Source organism: Nerophis lumbriciformis, linkage group LG28 (assembly GCF_033978685.3).
Source record: "Nerophis lumbriciformis linkage group LG28, RoL_Nlum_v2.1, whole genome shotgun sequence".
NCBI lineage: Eukaryota > Metazoa > Chordata > Actinopteri > Syngnathiformes > Syngnathidae > Nerophis > Nerophis lumbriciformis.
In genome coordinates, this window is record NC_084575.2 from 25,367,501 (window position 1) to 25,384,745 (window position 17,245).

The 17,245-nt window shown below is 40.1% G+C and overlaps 1 protein-coding gene across 3 annotated transcripts in view; it reads right to left on the bottom strand.

Annotated features, from left to right (window-relative positions):
* Positions 1-17,245, bottom strand: part of pdzrn3b (PDZ domain containing RING finger 3b) — a 268,544-nt gene that overhangs the window by 46,621 nt on the left and 204,678 nt on the right. The window contains exon 1 of one of the 3 annotated variants that reach the window (XM_061923959.1): positions 13,157-13,396. The exons of the other annotated variants lie outside the window; for them this stretch is intronic. Coding sequence (XP_061779943.1) covers positions 13,157-13,225 — 69 coding nt within the window. The 5' untranslated portion in view covers positions 13,226-13,396. Of the gene's footprint in view, positions 1-13,156; positions 13,397-17,245 lie in introns of those variants that run through there. 3 annotated transcript variants of the gene reach the window in all.

Sequence of the window (17,245 nt, forward strand, 5' to 3'; positions counted from 1 at the left end):
TAGCATTCAATCAGATATCATTGTGAGTTTTTGTATTAGTGTTCCTAAAAATAGATATACCGGCCCCCAGACACATTTTTCCTCTAAATTTGGCCCCCCATTCATGTACTTTCTGGGTGTCTCATTCAGTAGAAAATTAAAAATGCCATTCCATTTTTTCAGGCGGTCTGTCATAATGTTCTTAGCATTCAATCAGACATTGTTGTGAGTTTTTGTATTAGTGTTCCTAAAAATAGATATCCCGGCCCCCAGACACATTTTTTCCTCTAAATTTGGCACCCCATTCATGTACTTTCTGGGTGTCTCATTCAGTAGAAAATTAAAAATGCCATTCCGTTTTTTTAAGGCGATTTGTCATAACGTTCTTAGCATTCAATCAGACATTGTTATGAGTTTTTGTATTAGTATTCCTAAAAATAGATATACTGGCCCCCAGACACATTTTTTCCTCTAAATTTGGCCCCCCATTCATGTACTTTCTGGGTGTCTCATTCAGTAGAAAAATAAAAAATGCCATTCCGTTTTTTGAAGGCGATCTGTCATAACGTTCTTAGCATTCAATCAGACATCGTTGTGAGTTTTTGTATTAGTGTTCCTAAAAAAAGATATCCCGGCCCCCAGACACATTTTTTTCTCTAAATTTGGCCCCCCATTCATGTACTGTCTGGGTGTCTCATTCAGTAGAAAATTAAAAATGCCATTCCGTTTTTTTTCAGGCGGTCTGTCATAACGTTCTTAGCATTTAATCAGACATTGTTGTGAGTTTTTGTAATAGTGTTCCTAAAAATAGATATACCGGCCCCCAGACACATTTTTCCTCTAAATTTGGCCCCCCATTCATGTACTGTCAGGGTGTCTCATTCAGTAGAAAATTAAAAATGCCATTCCGTTTTTTTTCTGGCGGTCTGTCATGACGTTCTTAGCATTCAATCAGACATTGTTGTGAGTTTTTGTATTAGTGTTCCTAAAAATAGATATACCGGCCCCCAGACACATTTGTTTCTCTAAATTTGGCCCCCCAAGTCAAAATAATTGCCCAGACCTGGATTACATTCATATAGTGCTTTTTTAGACACTTCCCAGAGAACTGAGAACCCATAATTAATTCACACATAGATGGTGGTAAGCTACATCCTGGTCTATGCTTAGTGATGCAGTCACCAATTGTGCGCCCTACTAGAGTGGGAATGTAATTTTGAGGGACTAATCAGTATAATGATAAATAAATGTTAATGACTCAACATGTACAGTCGTGGTCAAAAGTTTACATACACTTGTGAAGGACATAATGTCATGGCGGTCTTGAGTTTCCAATACTTTCTACAACTCTTATTTTTTTGTGATAAAGTGATTGGAGCACATGCTTGTTGGTCACAAAAAACATTCATGAAGTTTGGTTCTTCTATGAATTTATTATGGGTTTACTGAAAATGTGACCAAATCTGCTGGGTCAAAAGTATACATACAGCAATGTTACCGTATTTTTCGGAGTATAAGGCGCTACGGAGTATAAGTCTCACCGGCCGAAAATGCATAATGAAAAGGAAAAAACATATATAAGTCGCACTGGAGAGTATAAGTCGCATTTTTTGGGGAAATTCATTTGATAAAACCCAACACCAAGAATAGACATTTGAAAGGCAATTTAAAATAAATAAAGAATAGTGAACTACGCTTTTGGTAGCCATCCACAAGCTTCTGGTTGAAATTTTGACCACTCCTCTTGACAAAATTGGTGCAGTTCAGCTAAATTGGTTGGTTTTCTGACATTAGACTTAGACTTCCTTTTTATTGTCATTCAAATTTGAACTTTACAGCACAGATAAGAACAAAATTTCGTTACATAAGCTCATGGTAGTGCAGGATAAAAAAGCAATACGGTGCATATATAAATAAATAAATATATATAAATATATATATAAAATAAATAAATAAATATAAATATATATAAATAAATAAATAGATTACTGTACAGATAAATATATTGCACTTTTTCACATGCGTCCACGTTTATGGATGTATGTTATATTGTCTTTTTTATTCCAGCGAGTTAATCCATTTTTGGGGGAGTTGAATTATGATGTGTTCAAGAGTCTTACGGCCTGGAGGAAGAAGCTGTTACAGAACCTGGAGGTTCTGTAACCCTTTCTAGAGTCCAGCAGTGAAAACAGTCCTTGGACATGGACTTGTTTCTTCAGCATTGTCCACACGTTTAAGTCAGGACTTTGGGAAGGCCATTCTAAAACCTTAATTCTAGCCCGATTTAGCCATTCCTTTACCACTTTTGACGTGTGTTTGGGGTCATTGTCCTGTTGGAACACCCAACTGCGCCCAAGACCCAACCTCCGGGCTGATGATTTTAGGTTGTCCTGAAGATTTTGGAGGTAATCCTCCTTTATCATTGTCCCATTTACTCTCTGTAAAGCACCAGTTCCATTGGCAGCAAAACAGGTCCAGAGCATAATACTACCACCACCATGCTTGACGGTAGGAATGGTCAAGCATGGTAGGAATGGTGTTTCTGGGATTAAAGGCCTCACCTTTTCTCGGGACTTGCGTGGCCGGCGGCGGGACTTGTGGCACTCGAACCTGGGTAGGTATTTTGAACATTTTGGGAACTTTTGCCGTCTTTTCCAACTTTTCTCCGCCACTTCCCGTGGGACTTTGCTGGGTGCGTTTTGGACATTTTGGGCATCCCGGCCGGCGGCGGGACTTGTGGCACTTGAATTTGGGTAGGTATTTTGAACATTTTGGGGACTTTTGCCGACTTTTCCAACTTTTCTTCCCCACTTCCCGTGGGACTTTGCTGGGTGCGTTTTGGACATTTTGGGCATCAGGGCCGGCGGTGGGACTTGTGGCACTCGAACCTTTTCTCCTCCAAACATATTGCTGGGTATTGTGGCCAAACAGCTACATTTTTGTTTCATCTGACATCACATGGACAAAGATAAGACCTTCTGGAGGAAAGTTCTGTGGTTAGATGAAACAAAAATACAGCCATGACATGATGTTCTTTACAAGTGTATGTAATCTTTTGACCACGACTGTATGTGCATTTGAACTGTAACGCAGGCTTGTTTGCGGGTCATTGTATGCCCACGGTTGGGACTGTGATCTTTCCGTCATGTGCTTTGAACACACAATAAGTCGACTCCGGCTCCCCCACGGAAGAGACCACCTGCTCCGGTGTCTTAACAGATGTGACGGCACGACAGGCCGTTATTAAAAAAGCCATAGTGTCGGGCTTCGGTAGCCTCACTCGGGGATTATGATCCCTTCTTTGTCACTCGACACCCTCAGCGTCAAGCCTCATTACGGAGCTGCATCCATAGGAGAGTCGTGTGTGTTTTAGTCACCGCTTTGATGGCGGTGGTGTCTGACAGTGGGGCAGATGGCTGGCTGCGTCTAACATAAACCTCTCAATTTGCCAGACTGTTCAGTAGATTTAATCTGGCAAAACGACGACTTGGATTCTTGAGACGAGGGAGGCACTGGCCCCTGGGAAGCTCCAATTGCACAGCAGATGAACCGTTTCTGCTTAAAACGATGTTCCTGGGCAAGGACGACGGGGATGAGTTGGTAGAGACTGAATAAAGAAAGCCAAGGACTGAGCCAACAAACAATTGTCTAAACTGACCCAGTGTGGATCCGAGCATCGATTGTCATCTTTGGCTGAGGGCTCTAATTAAGCTTCGGGTCCTCAAAGAGCCGCGGCCGTCACAGGGGTGCTTTGGGAGAGATTAAGCGCACTTGGACTGTCAGACTGAGTCTCCAAGCTTGTGCCATATAGTCCCTGACAAAAGCAGCTCAACTTGCATCCCTGCATGGTGCTTACCTTTTGCTTTCAAGAGAGGACCGAGGGTCAAGTTCAAAAAGGGAGCCCCGTGGCTGACAAAGCCCAGGATTTTTAATGGTCATAATGTAAAAGGGGGAACAATTCCCTAGAACAGTCTTTTTCACTAGTGTCCGTGAGATACAGTCTGGTGTGCCGTGGGAGATTATCTAATTTCACCTATTTGGGTTAAAAATATTTTTTGCAAACCAGTAATTATAGTCTGTAAATGATGTGTTGTTGTTGAGTGTCGGTGCTGTCTAGAGCTCGGCAGAGTAACCGTGTAATACTCTTCCATATCAGTAGGTGGCAGCAGGTAGCTAATTGCTTTGTAGATGTCGGAAACAGCGGGAGGCAGTGTGCAGGTAAAATTGTGTCCAATGCTTAAACCAAAAATAAACAAAAGGTGAGTGCTCCTAAGAAAAGGCATTGAAGCTCAAAGAGGCAAAAGTGACTGTTTTTACAAAACTTTTGTTTTGAAGGGGGAATTGCCAACTTCCTGTCTCTACGACATTCCTACCGGAAGTTACAAGCAGTTTTGTCTGTGTTTTTTCCTAGGGGGCGCTAGAGCGGAATTTTGAGTTTTGGGGTTTGGTTTTTTTATTAGATGGCAATTTTTGCTAGTCCTGATGTGTGTGTCAAATATGGTGAGTTTTGAAGCATGTTAAGGGGGTCAAATTACAGCTCAAAAAGGCAGCGGAATAATAATAATAATAATAATAAAACCTTACAAAAATAATAGGGTCCTCTGTCCCAAAGGGACATTGCGGTCCCTAATTAGCTAACCTCAAAGAAGCCAAAAATACCTTAAAATAAGCATATTCTCACTCATAACAACTGTACTACTATATAAGTACGTATGTTCTATTGTTTCATTGAAAATAAAACGGCAAAGTCAATTTGGCTGTCATCTGTTTTAATTAAATCAAAGTCATGATTATTTTTTTCATGCTTGAAATAAGAAATTATTACTTTAAAAAAAATTGTTTTATACTTTATATATTATATCTATATTTTAGTTTCAAGCATGTTTTACTCAATATAGGTCATAAAATCTCAGCTACAAGCTGTAATATCTTACTGAGATCATTTAGGACCAAAACTCTTAAAACAAGTAAAACACTCCAACATAAAATCTGCTTAGCGAGAAGAATTATCTTATCAGACAGAAAATAAGCAAATATCACCCTTATTTGAGATATTTAATCTTACTTAGATATCAGTATTTGCAGTGTAAGGAATATGTTTGGTTGACCTTACCCACCATGGGGTGAAAATGGTCTTCCATTTAATATATCAAGAAAAGCCGCAGTCTGTATGATCATAACCAATTCTAATGTTGAATTTGAACACCCCATTTAAGGGCATTCTTAGTCAACAACTAAACATGTCACACCAAGGGTGGTCGTATAAACCAGTGTTTTTCAATCACTGTATCAGATGCAGTCTAGTGTGCCGTGGGAGATTATCTAATTTCACCTATTTGGGTTAAAAATATTTTTTGCAAACCAGTAATTATAGTCTGCAAATTAAGTGTTGTTGAGTGTCGGTGCGGCAGAGTAACCGTGTAATACTCTTCCATATCAGTAGGTGGCAGCCGGTAGCTAATTGCTTTGTAGATGTCGGAAACAGCGGGAGGCAGTGTGCAGGTATAAAGGTGTCTAATGTTTAAACCAAAAATAAATAAAAGGTGAGTGCCCCTAAGAAAAGACATTGAAGCTTAGGGAAGGCTATGCAGAACGAAACTAAAACTGAACTGGCTACAAAGTAAACAAAAACAGAATGCTGGACGACAGCAAAGACTTACTGCGGAGCAAAGACGGCGTCCACAGTGTACAACCGAACATGACGTGACAATCGACAATGTCCCCACAAAGGTGGATAAAAACAACTGAAATATTCTTGATTGATAAAACAAAGCAGATGCGGGGAAATATCGCTCAAAGGAAGACATGAAACTGCTACAGGAAAATACAGAAAAAAGAGAAAAAGCCACCAAAATAGGAGCGCAAGACAAGAACTAAAACACTACACACAGGAAAACAGCAAAAAACTCCAAATAAGTCATGATGGGATGCGACAGGTGGTGATAGTACACCTACTTTGAGACAAGAGCTATATTGATGCATGCTTGGTTATGGTTTAAAGTCATATCCAACAATTGCGACAACGACTTTTTACTGTCAACTAAGTTTTGTTTTTTAATGATTTCTGCTGGTGGTGTGCCTCTGGATTTTTTTAACGCAAAAAATGTGCCTTGGCTCAAAAAAGGTTGAAAAACACTGCCCTAGAACACCATCATAATACATCTTAATAATGTTTGCTCAATTGGCTTATTGCACACAGTTTTAGTGATGTAGTCTACGATAGTGAAAATCTCATTTCCATACCTCGTTAGTGTTTCTAGTAACCTTTTAATTAAACAAGCCCAATAACATTTAAAGATCAACGGTCATTTACTATAATTATGTGTGCACTTCTACCACTGTACCAAATTATATCAGCGCATGCAATTAAATACCTTAATTATTCGCGTTTTATTGCTCATTGAAAGGTTTATATACATGACACTCACCAAAAACGGGGTCAAAAAAAAAGAATAATACATTAATATGATGAGAGTGCGGAAATATGACCACATCACACCAACTCTCAAATCCTTTCACTGGCTTCCTGTTCCACTCAGGATTTAATTCAAAGTCTCCCTACTAACCCACCAGTGCCTCCATGAAATTTGGGCATCCGGGCCGGCGGCGGGACTTGTGGCACTCGAACCTGGGTAGGTATTTTGAACATTTTGGGGACTTTTGCCGACTTTTCCAACTTTTCTCCCCCACTTCCCGTGGGACTTTGCTGGGTGCGTTTTGGACATTTTCGTTATCCCGGGACTTGCGCGGCCGGCAACAGGACTTGTGGCACTCAAACCTGGGTAGGTATTTTGAAAATTTTGGGAACTTTTGCCGACTTTTCCAACTTTACCAACCTCCCTGCTTGCCACTCACCATCAAGGGTTGGAATTGGGGGTTAAATCACCAAAAATGATTCCCGGGCGTGGCACCTCTGCTCCCCACTGCTCCCCTCACCTCCCAGGGGGTGAACAAGAGGATGGGTCAAATGCAGAGGACAAATTTCACCACACCTAGTGTGTGTGTGACAATCATTGGTACTTTAACTTAACTTAATGCATTTCTGTGCATTTCCCAAATGCACTATTTCTTTAGTCATTAAATACATTTTTACATGCACCTCGCCTGTCATCTCTGCATCCTGGGGTCCAGACCAACAACACCTACACATAACTGTGACAAAAATGATTCTCTCCCACACCAAGAGGATAGACAAGAAAAAAAAAAGAAGCTTATTGACAACGGCGCAGACTACAATGGCGGATGCACACAATTTTCGGGACTTATAGAGATCCCTAATGCACATCAGCTGAGACACCAATAGGTAAGAGATGTTGGTTTTGTAAAATAGACCAAAACAAGATGCCAGATAATGTTTCCTAAAAAAAGGTACCATTTTGGGGTACTCATACACACACACCATAATACCCGTATGTTGAAGCACAGTACGTCTGACTACTTCTGACAGATTTGTGTGTGCCCAGTGTAATGCTTTATATTCTCAATGAAACATCAACGTTTTGGTATTGTTTGTTTACCTGTACTTGCTACCATCATTTATAGAGATGTCCGATAATATCGGGCTGCCGATATTATCGGCCGATAAATGCTTTAAAATGTAATATCGGAAATGATCGGTATCGGTTTCAAAAAGTAAAATTTATGACTTTTTAAAACGCAGCTGTACGGAGTGGTACACGGACGTAGGGAGAAGTACAGAGCGCCAATAAACCTTAAAGGCACTGCCTTTGCGTGCCAGCCCAGTCACATAATATCTACGGCTTTTCACACACACAAGTGAATGCAAGGCATACTTGGTCAACAGCCATACAGGTCACACTGAGGGTGGCCGTATAAACAACTTTAACACTGTTACAAATATGCGCCACACTGTGAACCCACACCAAACAAGAATGACAAACACATTTCGGGAGAACATCCGCACCGTAACACAACATAAACACAACAGAACAAATACCCAGAACCCCTTGTAGCACTAACTCTTACGGGACGCAACAATATTCACCCCGTCCACCTCAACCTCCTCATGCTCTCTCAGGGGGAGCATGTCCCAAATTCCAAGCTGCTGTTTTGAGGCATGCTAAAAAAAAAATAATGCACTTTGTGACTTCAATAATAAATATGGCAGTGCCATGTTGGCATTTTTTTCCATAACTTGAGTTGATTTATTTCGGAAAACCTTGTTACATTGTTTAATGCATCCAGCGGGGGCATCACAACAAAATTAGGCATAATAATGTGTTAATTCCACGACTGTATATATCAGTATCGGTTGATATCCTAATAGGTAATTAGAGAGTTGGACAAAATCGGAATATCGAATATCGGCAACAAAGCCATTATCGGACATCTCTAATCATTTATTGAACAGGTGTCAACCTGCAGTCCACACCTATCTCTTATGTGTGACTGCCATCTACTGGTCAGACTTATCATTGCACCATGTACCATAACCACAATAAGCACAACCATAACATAATACATATATATATATATTATGTGTGACCATGTGCGTTGACCTTTATGTTAGTAGCATTTTGTTTGTTTTGCACCATGATTAGAGAAGGTTGTTTGAATTGTGTCATACAGGTAAATGCTGTGCTATCATTTCAAAGCGCTTTCAAGGGCCATCGATCGGATTTACTCACATGGCACCAAATACGTAGCAGCCTGGTATTCAAGATGCATTCGAAAGCTCGCTGTGGCGAACTCATGATGTCTCGCGGGCCGTAGTTTGGACACCCCTGGTCTACGGGTTATCTAACCAATCAAAAACTGTTGTATGGAGTGAATCATGAGATTATTGGCCGGGTAGATCATTATTCATCATGACCCAAGAAGAGTCAGAACAAAGGCAGCGACTGACCTAATTAACAGGTCATACCTTGCTGTTATTACTCATCAGCTGCGGGTGGAGGAGCGGCAGGACAAATGGCCTCCAAATTAGCGCTCGTAATTCATTTATTAGAGTGTTTTGCCGTATGGTATCCTTCCTTTGAGAAAGGCAAGGCAAACCTTTGCCGGAAGAACCCATTTTTCATCCCGACCCCGAGAGAGAGCTCCGTTTAAAAGCAGCCACCACCCGAGGACGTAAATGGGGATGTAATTTGGCGTGATGGGATGAAAATGCTTGGTCGGGGTCCATTAGGGATGAAAAGAAGGAGCAAAAAAAAAAAAAAAAAAGATCTGAAAGTGTAGCAGAAACTGCCAAACTAAGCCAGGCAACACAGTCTGTCAGCGTCATCCATCGTGTTGCCAAGACAAGTCTGTGTGTTCACTCACTACACCACACTGGCACCTCAATCCAAACACCAGGAGATGAATAAAGCAGCGCGGGGACGTGTGCTTCCAATTAAAGTTGACAAAGAACAATGAAACAGTGAAAGAACCTTGTTCTTGGCTCTCCGTCAACGTGCAAAAAAAAGGAAGGACCTACCCACTTAAGGAAAATCGAAAGATTTAGTATTTTTTGTCTGACTGCACCGTTTAAGTAAAATGTAAGTTTTCTTTAGTAATATGTCCCAAAAGGCCTAACAAAAATAGACTCAAAACAAAAAACTGGATTAATATAAGGGGCACTTAAAACCCTTTTTTTTCTTTCTTCAAAACCCGATATTGCGCATAATGTAAGGCATACGTTTGGTTGAGCTTACCCACCTCCATTTATTTTATAGTGCTGTACGGGGTGAAAATGGTCTTCCATTTAATATATCAAGAAAAGCCGCAGTCTGTATGATCATAACTAATTTTAATGTCCATGTTGAATTTGAACACCCCATTTACAAGTAAATGAAGGGCATTCTTAGTCAACAGCCATACATGTCACACCAAAGGTGGTTGTATAAATAACTGTCATAAACATGTGCTATATTGTGAAAGCATGCTAAACAACAATGACAAACACATTACGGGAGAATGTTTGCACCGCAACACAGCATAAACACAACAGAACAAATACCCAGAATTCCCTGCAGTACCAACTCTTTCGGTACGCTACACTATTTTATTTGATACATGGTGTAATAATAAGTGTGACCAGTAGATGGCAGTCAAACATAAGAGATATGTCTCAAGTAAACAACGCCAAAATTTTAAATGCCATCCATCCATCCATTTTCTACCGCTTGTCCCCTTTGGGGTCACGGGGGTTGCTGGAGCCTATCTCAGCTGCATTCGGGCGGAAGGCGGCGTACACCCTGGACAAGTCGCCACCTCTTCGCATACATTTTAAATGTTCCATTGAAAATATACAATATTACACACGCCGGTCCCTGAAAATAATGCCTACATAAAACCGGTCCGTTGGGGACCACTGATGTAGACCACAAGGAAGTGTTTTACATTTAGAAAAAATAAATAATAATATGACCCCTTTAATGCGCCTTTTGTATGAAAATAGACCTGACGATATCCCTTCTTCGGCAGTGCGCCTTATAATCCGGTGCGCCCTATGGTCCGGAAAATATGATAATTTAAAGAATGTAAAATTGCATGTGTGTCCAAATATTGGGTCTTTTTAAAGGAAATATGCCATTAAGTATAACCTGTGATTAATCCAAATGAAACATTTTTATTAATCTGAATAAAAAAATACTTGTTTGACAGCACTACTTAATGCGACAAAATCATTGTAATAAATATGATGTTTAGACTTGAAAGTACTGTATTTCAATGAGGATTTAGCAAAGGGAATTACCGCATTTTTCAGAGTATAAGTCGCTCTGGAGTATAAGTTGCACCGGCCGAAAATGCATAATAAAGAAGGAAAAAAACATATATAAGTTGCATTTTTTGGGGGAAATTTATTTGATAAAACCCAACACCAAGAATAGACATTTGAAAGACAATTTAAAATAAATAAAGAATAGTGAACAACAGGCTGAATAAGTGTACGTTATATGAGGCATAAATAACCAACTGAGAACGTGCCTGGTATGTTAACGTAACATATTATGGTAACAGTCATTCAAATAACTATAACATATAGAACATGCTACCGTATTTTTCGGAGTATAAGGCGCACCGGAGTATAAGTCGCACCTGCCGGAAATGCATAATAAAGAAGGAAAAAAATATATATAAGTCGCATTTTTTTGGGGAAATTGATTTGATAAAACCCAACACCAAGAATAGACATTTGAAAGGCAATTTAAAATAAATAAAGAATAGTGAACAACAGGCTGAATAAGTGTACGTTATATGAGGCATAAATAACCAACTGAGAACGTGCCTGGTATGTTAACGTAACATATTATGGTAAGAGTCATTCAAATAACTATAACATATAGAACATGCTACCGTATGGTCCGGAAAATATGATAATTTAAAGAATGTAAAATTGCATGTGTGTCCAAATATTGGGTCTTTTTAAAGGAAATATGTCATTAAGTATAACCTGTGATTAATCCAAATTAAAAAAGGGTTATTAATCGGAATAAAAAATACTCGTTTGACAGCACTACTTAATACGACAAAAATCATTGTAATAAATATGATGTTTAGACTTGAAAGTACTGTATTTCAATGAGGATTTAGCAAAGGGAATTACCACATTTTTCAGAGTATAAGTCGCTCCAGAGTATAAGTCGCACCGGCCAAAAATGCATAATAAAGAAGGAAAAAAACATATATAAGTCGTATTTTTGGGGGAAATTGATTTGATAAAACCCAACACCAAGAATAGACATTTGAAAGGCAATTTAAAATAAATAAAGAATAGTGAACAACAGGCTGAATAAGTGTACGTTATATGAGGCATAAATAACCAACTGAGAACGTGCCTGGTATGTTAACGTAACATATTATGGTAAGAGTCATTCAAATAACTATAACATATAGAACATGCTATACGTTTACCAAACAATCTGTCACTCCTAATCGCTAAATCCCATGAAATCTTATACGTCTAGTCCTGGGGTCGGCAACCCGCGGCTCTAGAGCCGCATGCGGCTCTTTAGCGCCGCCTTCGTGGCTCTCTGGAGCTTTTTCAAAAATGTATGAAAATTGGAAAAAAGATGATTTTTTTGTTTTTTGTTTTAATATGGTTTGTGTAGGAGGACAAACATGACACAAACCTCCCTAATTGTTATAAAGCACACTGTTTATATTAAACATGCTTCACTGATTCGAGTATTTGGCGAGCGCCGTTTTGTCCTACTAATTTTGGCGGTCCTTGAACTCACCGTAGTTTGTTTACATGTATAACTTTCTCCAACTTTCTATTACGTGTTTTATGCCACTTCTTTTTCTGTCTCATTTTGTCCACCAAACGTTTAATGTTGTGCGTGAATCCACAAAGGTGAGTTTTGTTGATGTTATTGACTTGTGTGGAGTGCTAATCAGACATATTTGGTCACTGCATGACTGCAAGCTAATCGATGCTAACATGCTATTTAGGCTAGCTATATGTACATATTGCATCATTATGCCTCGTTTGTAGCTATATTTGAGCTCATTTGGTTTCTTTTAAGTCCTCTTAATTCAATTTATATCTCATGACACACTATCTGTATGTAATATGGCTTTTAATTTTTTGAGGCTCCAGACAGATTTGTTTTTGTATTTTTGGTCCAATATGGCTCTCTTACATGAATGAGCTAAATAATATTATTTGATATTTTACGGTAATGTGTTAATAATTTAACACATAAGTCGCTCCTGAGTATAAGTCGCACCAAACTGTGGAAAAAAAACTGCGACTTATAGCCCGAAAAATACGGTAGCAACTTAACAAATCAATATGTAAAATAGTGAGAACATCAATTACCAGGACACTAATTAGGAATCACCCCAGCATCGCACCATTTTTTTAAAGACCTGTTCAGGGTTCTTGTTTTGCCTGACAAAAAAAAAAGAAAAAAAGTGCAAAACAAGCAGCGCGACGTTAAATATCAACTTAAGTAAAAGTCAAACCGGGGTTAAATGCGGCAAGCGCGGAGTGACAATGAGGAGGTGGGCAGCGCTCGCACGGACACATTGAGAGAGCTGTCACCTCTTCATCACCCTCTCCCTTTTAAGCAAAGCGCGCCACCTCGCGATGACCCCTCGCGGCCGGGAGTTCAGGCCGCTCAGCCGCACCACAAACCCGCTTCCCTCTCGCTCCCACGCGGCGACTGAAGCCTTCCGACAAGACGAGCAGGCTGCTGAGAAACAACTCGGGAGACGTGGGTTACGGTACCTTGCAGACTTCATAGAGAAGTTTGTAATGTTCCTCGGGCTTCTGCAGGGCACAGAGGCTGCATCCCATGGTGGAGGAAGGTCACACCATGCAGGTTCCCCCTGCGGCTGCTCAGGCAGCAACAGACACGAAGCAGATCTCCTTCCCTGTCTGGAATGATTGCCTCTGTTTGGCCGAGCGGCTTGTGGCTCAACCCTCGGTCTCGAACACGCTCCCCCAACCCCCTCCTCACCTCACATGCTCCCTCTCGCCAAGCCCCTCTGCTGAACTACTGGTGGCCGGAGCCCGAGCGGCGCTATATGCACCCCCTCATGTTTATTCAACAGCCACTCATTGATTATTCATGAGACGGGGCCAACTCCTGAATGGTAATACCATGGGGCTAATAATACGCTATCATTCAGACGGATAACGTCCGAATCAATGTATAACATAAGGAGTTTATGCATGACTCGGAAGCTCATTCAGTGCCTGCCCTGAAGACACAGTTTTGATTGCCAGACAGAGAAATTAGAACAATTTTATTTAACATTGGACCATAGGGCGCACCGGATTATAAGGCGCACCGCCGATGAGCGGGTCTAGTCAGGTCTATTTTCATACAATAGCCGCATCGGATTATAGGGCGCATTAAAGGAGTCATATTCATACTTGCCAACCTTGAGACCTCCGATTTCGGGAGGTGGGTGGGGGTGGGACGGGGGCGTGGTTGGGGGCGTGGCTAAAAGGGGAGGAGTATATTTACAGCTAGAATTCACCAAGTCAAGTATTTCATAGATTATATATATATAAGAAATACTTGACGTTCAGTGAATTCTAGCTATATATATATATATAAATATACGTATATATATGTATTTTATTATATATATATATATATATATATATATATATATATATATATATATATAATAAATACTTGAATTTCAGTGTTCATTTATTTACACATATACACACACATAACACTCATCTACTCATTGTTGAGTTAAGGGTTGAATTGTCCATCCTTGTTCTATTCTCTGTCACTATTTTTCGAACCATGCTGAACACCCTCTCTGATGATGCATTGCTGTGTGGCACGCACAAAAGTGCTTTCATCAAATGCACTAGATGGCAGTATTGTCCTGTTTAAGAGTGTCACAACATTGCTGTTTACGGCAGACGAACTGCTTTACGGTAGACAAAAACGTGACTGCTGTTGTTGTGTGTTGTTGCCGCGCTGGGAGGACGTTAATGAAACTGACTAACAATAAACCCACATAAGAAACCAAGAACTCGCCCTCCATCATTCTACAGTTATAACGTTATTGGGCAGGTATGCTGTTTATGTTGTGGGTTAGCGGACTCAGGTCCTCATGGACCTGAGTCCGCCTGAATTTCGGGAGAAAATTTGTCCCGGGAGGTTTTCGGGAGAGGCGCTGAATTTCGGGAGTCTCCCGGAAAATCCGGGAGGGTTGGCAAGTATGTCATATTATTACCGTATTTTTCGGACTACAAGTCGCGACTTATACTCAGGAGCGACTTATGTGTGAAATGATTAACACATTACCGTAAAATATCAAATAATATTTTTTAGCTCATTCACGTAAGAGACGCATAAGATTTCATGGGATTTAGCGATTAGGAGTGACAGATTGTTTGGTAAACGTATAGCATGTTCTATATGTTATAGTTATTTGAATGACTCTTGCCATAATATGTTACGTTAACATACCAGGCACGTTCTCAGTTGGTTATTTATGCCTCATATAACGTACACTTATTCAGCCTGTTGTTCACTATTCTTTATTTATTTTAAATTGCCTTTCAAATGTCTATTCTTGGTGTTGGGTTTTATCAAATAAACTTACCCAAAAAAGCGACTTATACTCCAGTCCATGCTTTTTTCCTTCTTTATTATGCATTTTCGGCCGGTGCGACTTAAACTCCGAAACATACGGTATATATTTTTTTTAGAGACAACTAGAGATGTCCGATAATGGCTTTTTTGCCGATATCCGATATTGTCCAACTCTTAATTACCGATTCCGATATCAACCGATACCGATATATACAGTCGTGGAATTAACACATTATTATGCCTAGTTTTGTTGTGATGCCCCGCTTGATGCTTTAAAAAAATGTAACAAGGTTTTCCAAAATAAATCAACTCAAGTTATGGGAAAAAAATGCCAACATGGCACTGCCATATTTATTATTGAAGTCACAAAGTGCATTATTTTTTTTTAACATGCCTCAAAACAGCAGCTTGGAATTTGGGACATGCTCTCGCTGAGAGAGCATGAGGAGGTTTATTTTTTACCTTTTGCGTTCATTTTTCGCTGTGTTTGTTGCATTTTTACTGCGTTTCGCTTGATTGTAAAATATGTCGCTCGAGGGCGTGGGTGTCGTTCATATGTTGTCAATATTCAATGTTTTATCATTCATAGTTAATATTGTACATCCCACTTTCATGTACATTCTGGGTGTCTCATTCAGGCCAAACATTTTTTAATTCCGTTCCGTTTTTTAAGGCGGTCTGTCATATCGTTTTTAGCATTCAATTAGACATTATTGTGAGGTTTTGTATTAGTGTTCCTAAAAATAGATATACCGGCCCCCAGACAATATTTTTCTCTAAATTTGGGCCCCCGAGTCAAAATAATTGCCCAGGCCTGGTTTAAGTACAGCTTAGTAGTCCATTTAACTGTTGTAGTTGGAGGTGTTCGAAATTTGTATAATCGATAATAATAATCACTAGCATGTACATGGGATTTTCCTTGTACATTAGCATTGAGCTACAACATCTGTTTATATGCATGTTTTTGTGATGAATGTCTCAGAGAAATTGTGTGTTTTATGTAGGGTATATTTTCCGTAACTTGGGTCGGCGCTTGTCATTCAGGGGTGATGAAGTTGAGAACGGATGCTTCTTTGAATTATTTCATCCTCTCACCATGAGTACTGGGAAAAGGAATATCCACCATAGTAGTGGTTTGATACTCACACAAACTGTGCTGATTTTAGTACGCTAATCCATCAATAAAAGCAAACAATTAAATCCCAGTGCATTTTTCCATAAAGTCATGCAATTCGAAGCCAGGGAAAAACAAATAAATTACATGCTAGAGCTTAGCCAGACCAACTTTACCCAGTGGAGCCTCCGAAGCACCGCGACAAACTCTGGCCACTGCCCTACGTGTGGACAACTCGCCTGGCCGCGTAAGACCTGGCATCGGTCCTGCGGTTTATTCCGATGCAAAGTTACCGACCAGTCGAGACAGTCACGGAAAATGCGATTAGAGTTTGACTTTACATGAATTTAGGATACGACATACAAGGTGAAAGAGTGGTAACATCCTTGCAGTATTTGTTCAACACTGCTGCAATCCTGCCAATTCCTGACATATGATGGATTGCTTCAATTGACCACGTATTGTAGCAAGGTCTCAAGGCATGGGTAATAGTAGGAGGGCGGTTGTAGGAAAGCGGCACATCTTTAAGACGACTGCGTTAATAGTCAGACTGTGTAGGCTCTAGTTACTCAGTGCATTTCAATGCACAGTTATTCAGTTACCAACATAGTTCATTCACTCACAATTTCTCAGACGTGGGTGTACTCCGAACTTTGGCCAAACTACTACCTCGACAATGTTCCAACTTTGGGAGTTTACATTATACTGGTTGCAAATAGGTGATTCAGTCATTCAGTTTCTTACTATTATGTTTTAATGTGAGAGCTGTCACTTCATTTGATATTATCTGCACTGTATGTACCTTTATGACCCTAAATCAGAGCTACTCAACTTGCGGCTAGGGGGACAAATACGGCCTTACCGGCCCCCCGGGTTCGGTTCAAAACCAACATTTTTGCAGCAAATTCCGAAAACAATAGCGCTCCCGTTTTACAGAGTACCTTGGGCCAATTGGACATACAACACTGGGGTCCAAACTTGTGATTTACATAACCGAGGAGTTGCTCAAGTCCTCTCCTTTTTTGGCAGGTTTTTTTTCATTATGTGATTTATGTAACTAAAGTGTTGCTGTAGTGTTGTGGAATTTCTGACCTTTGAGCTATATTTCGTGTCTGTCAAGAAGGTCTGCTCATTT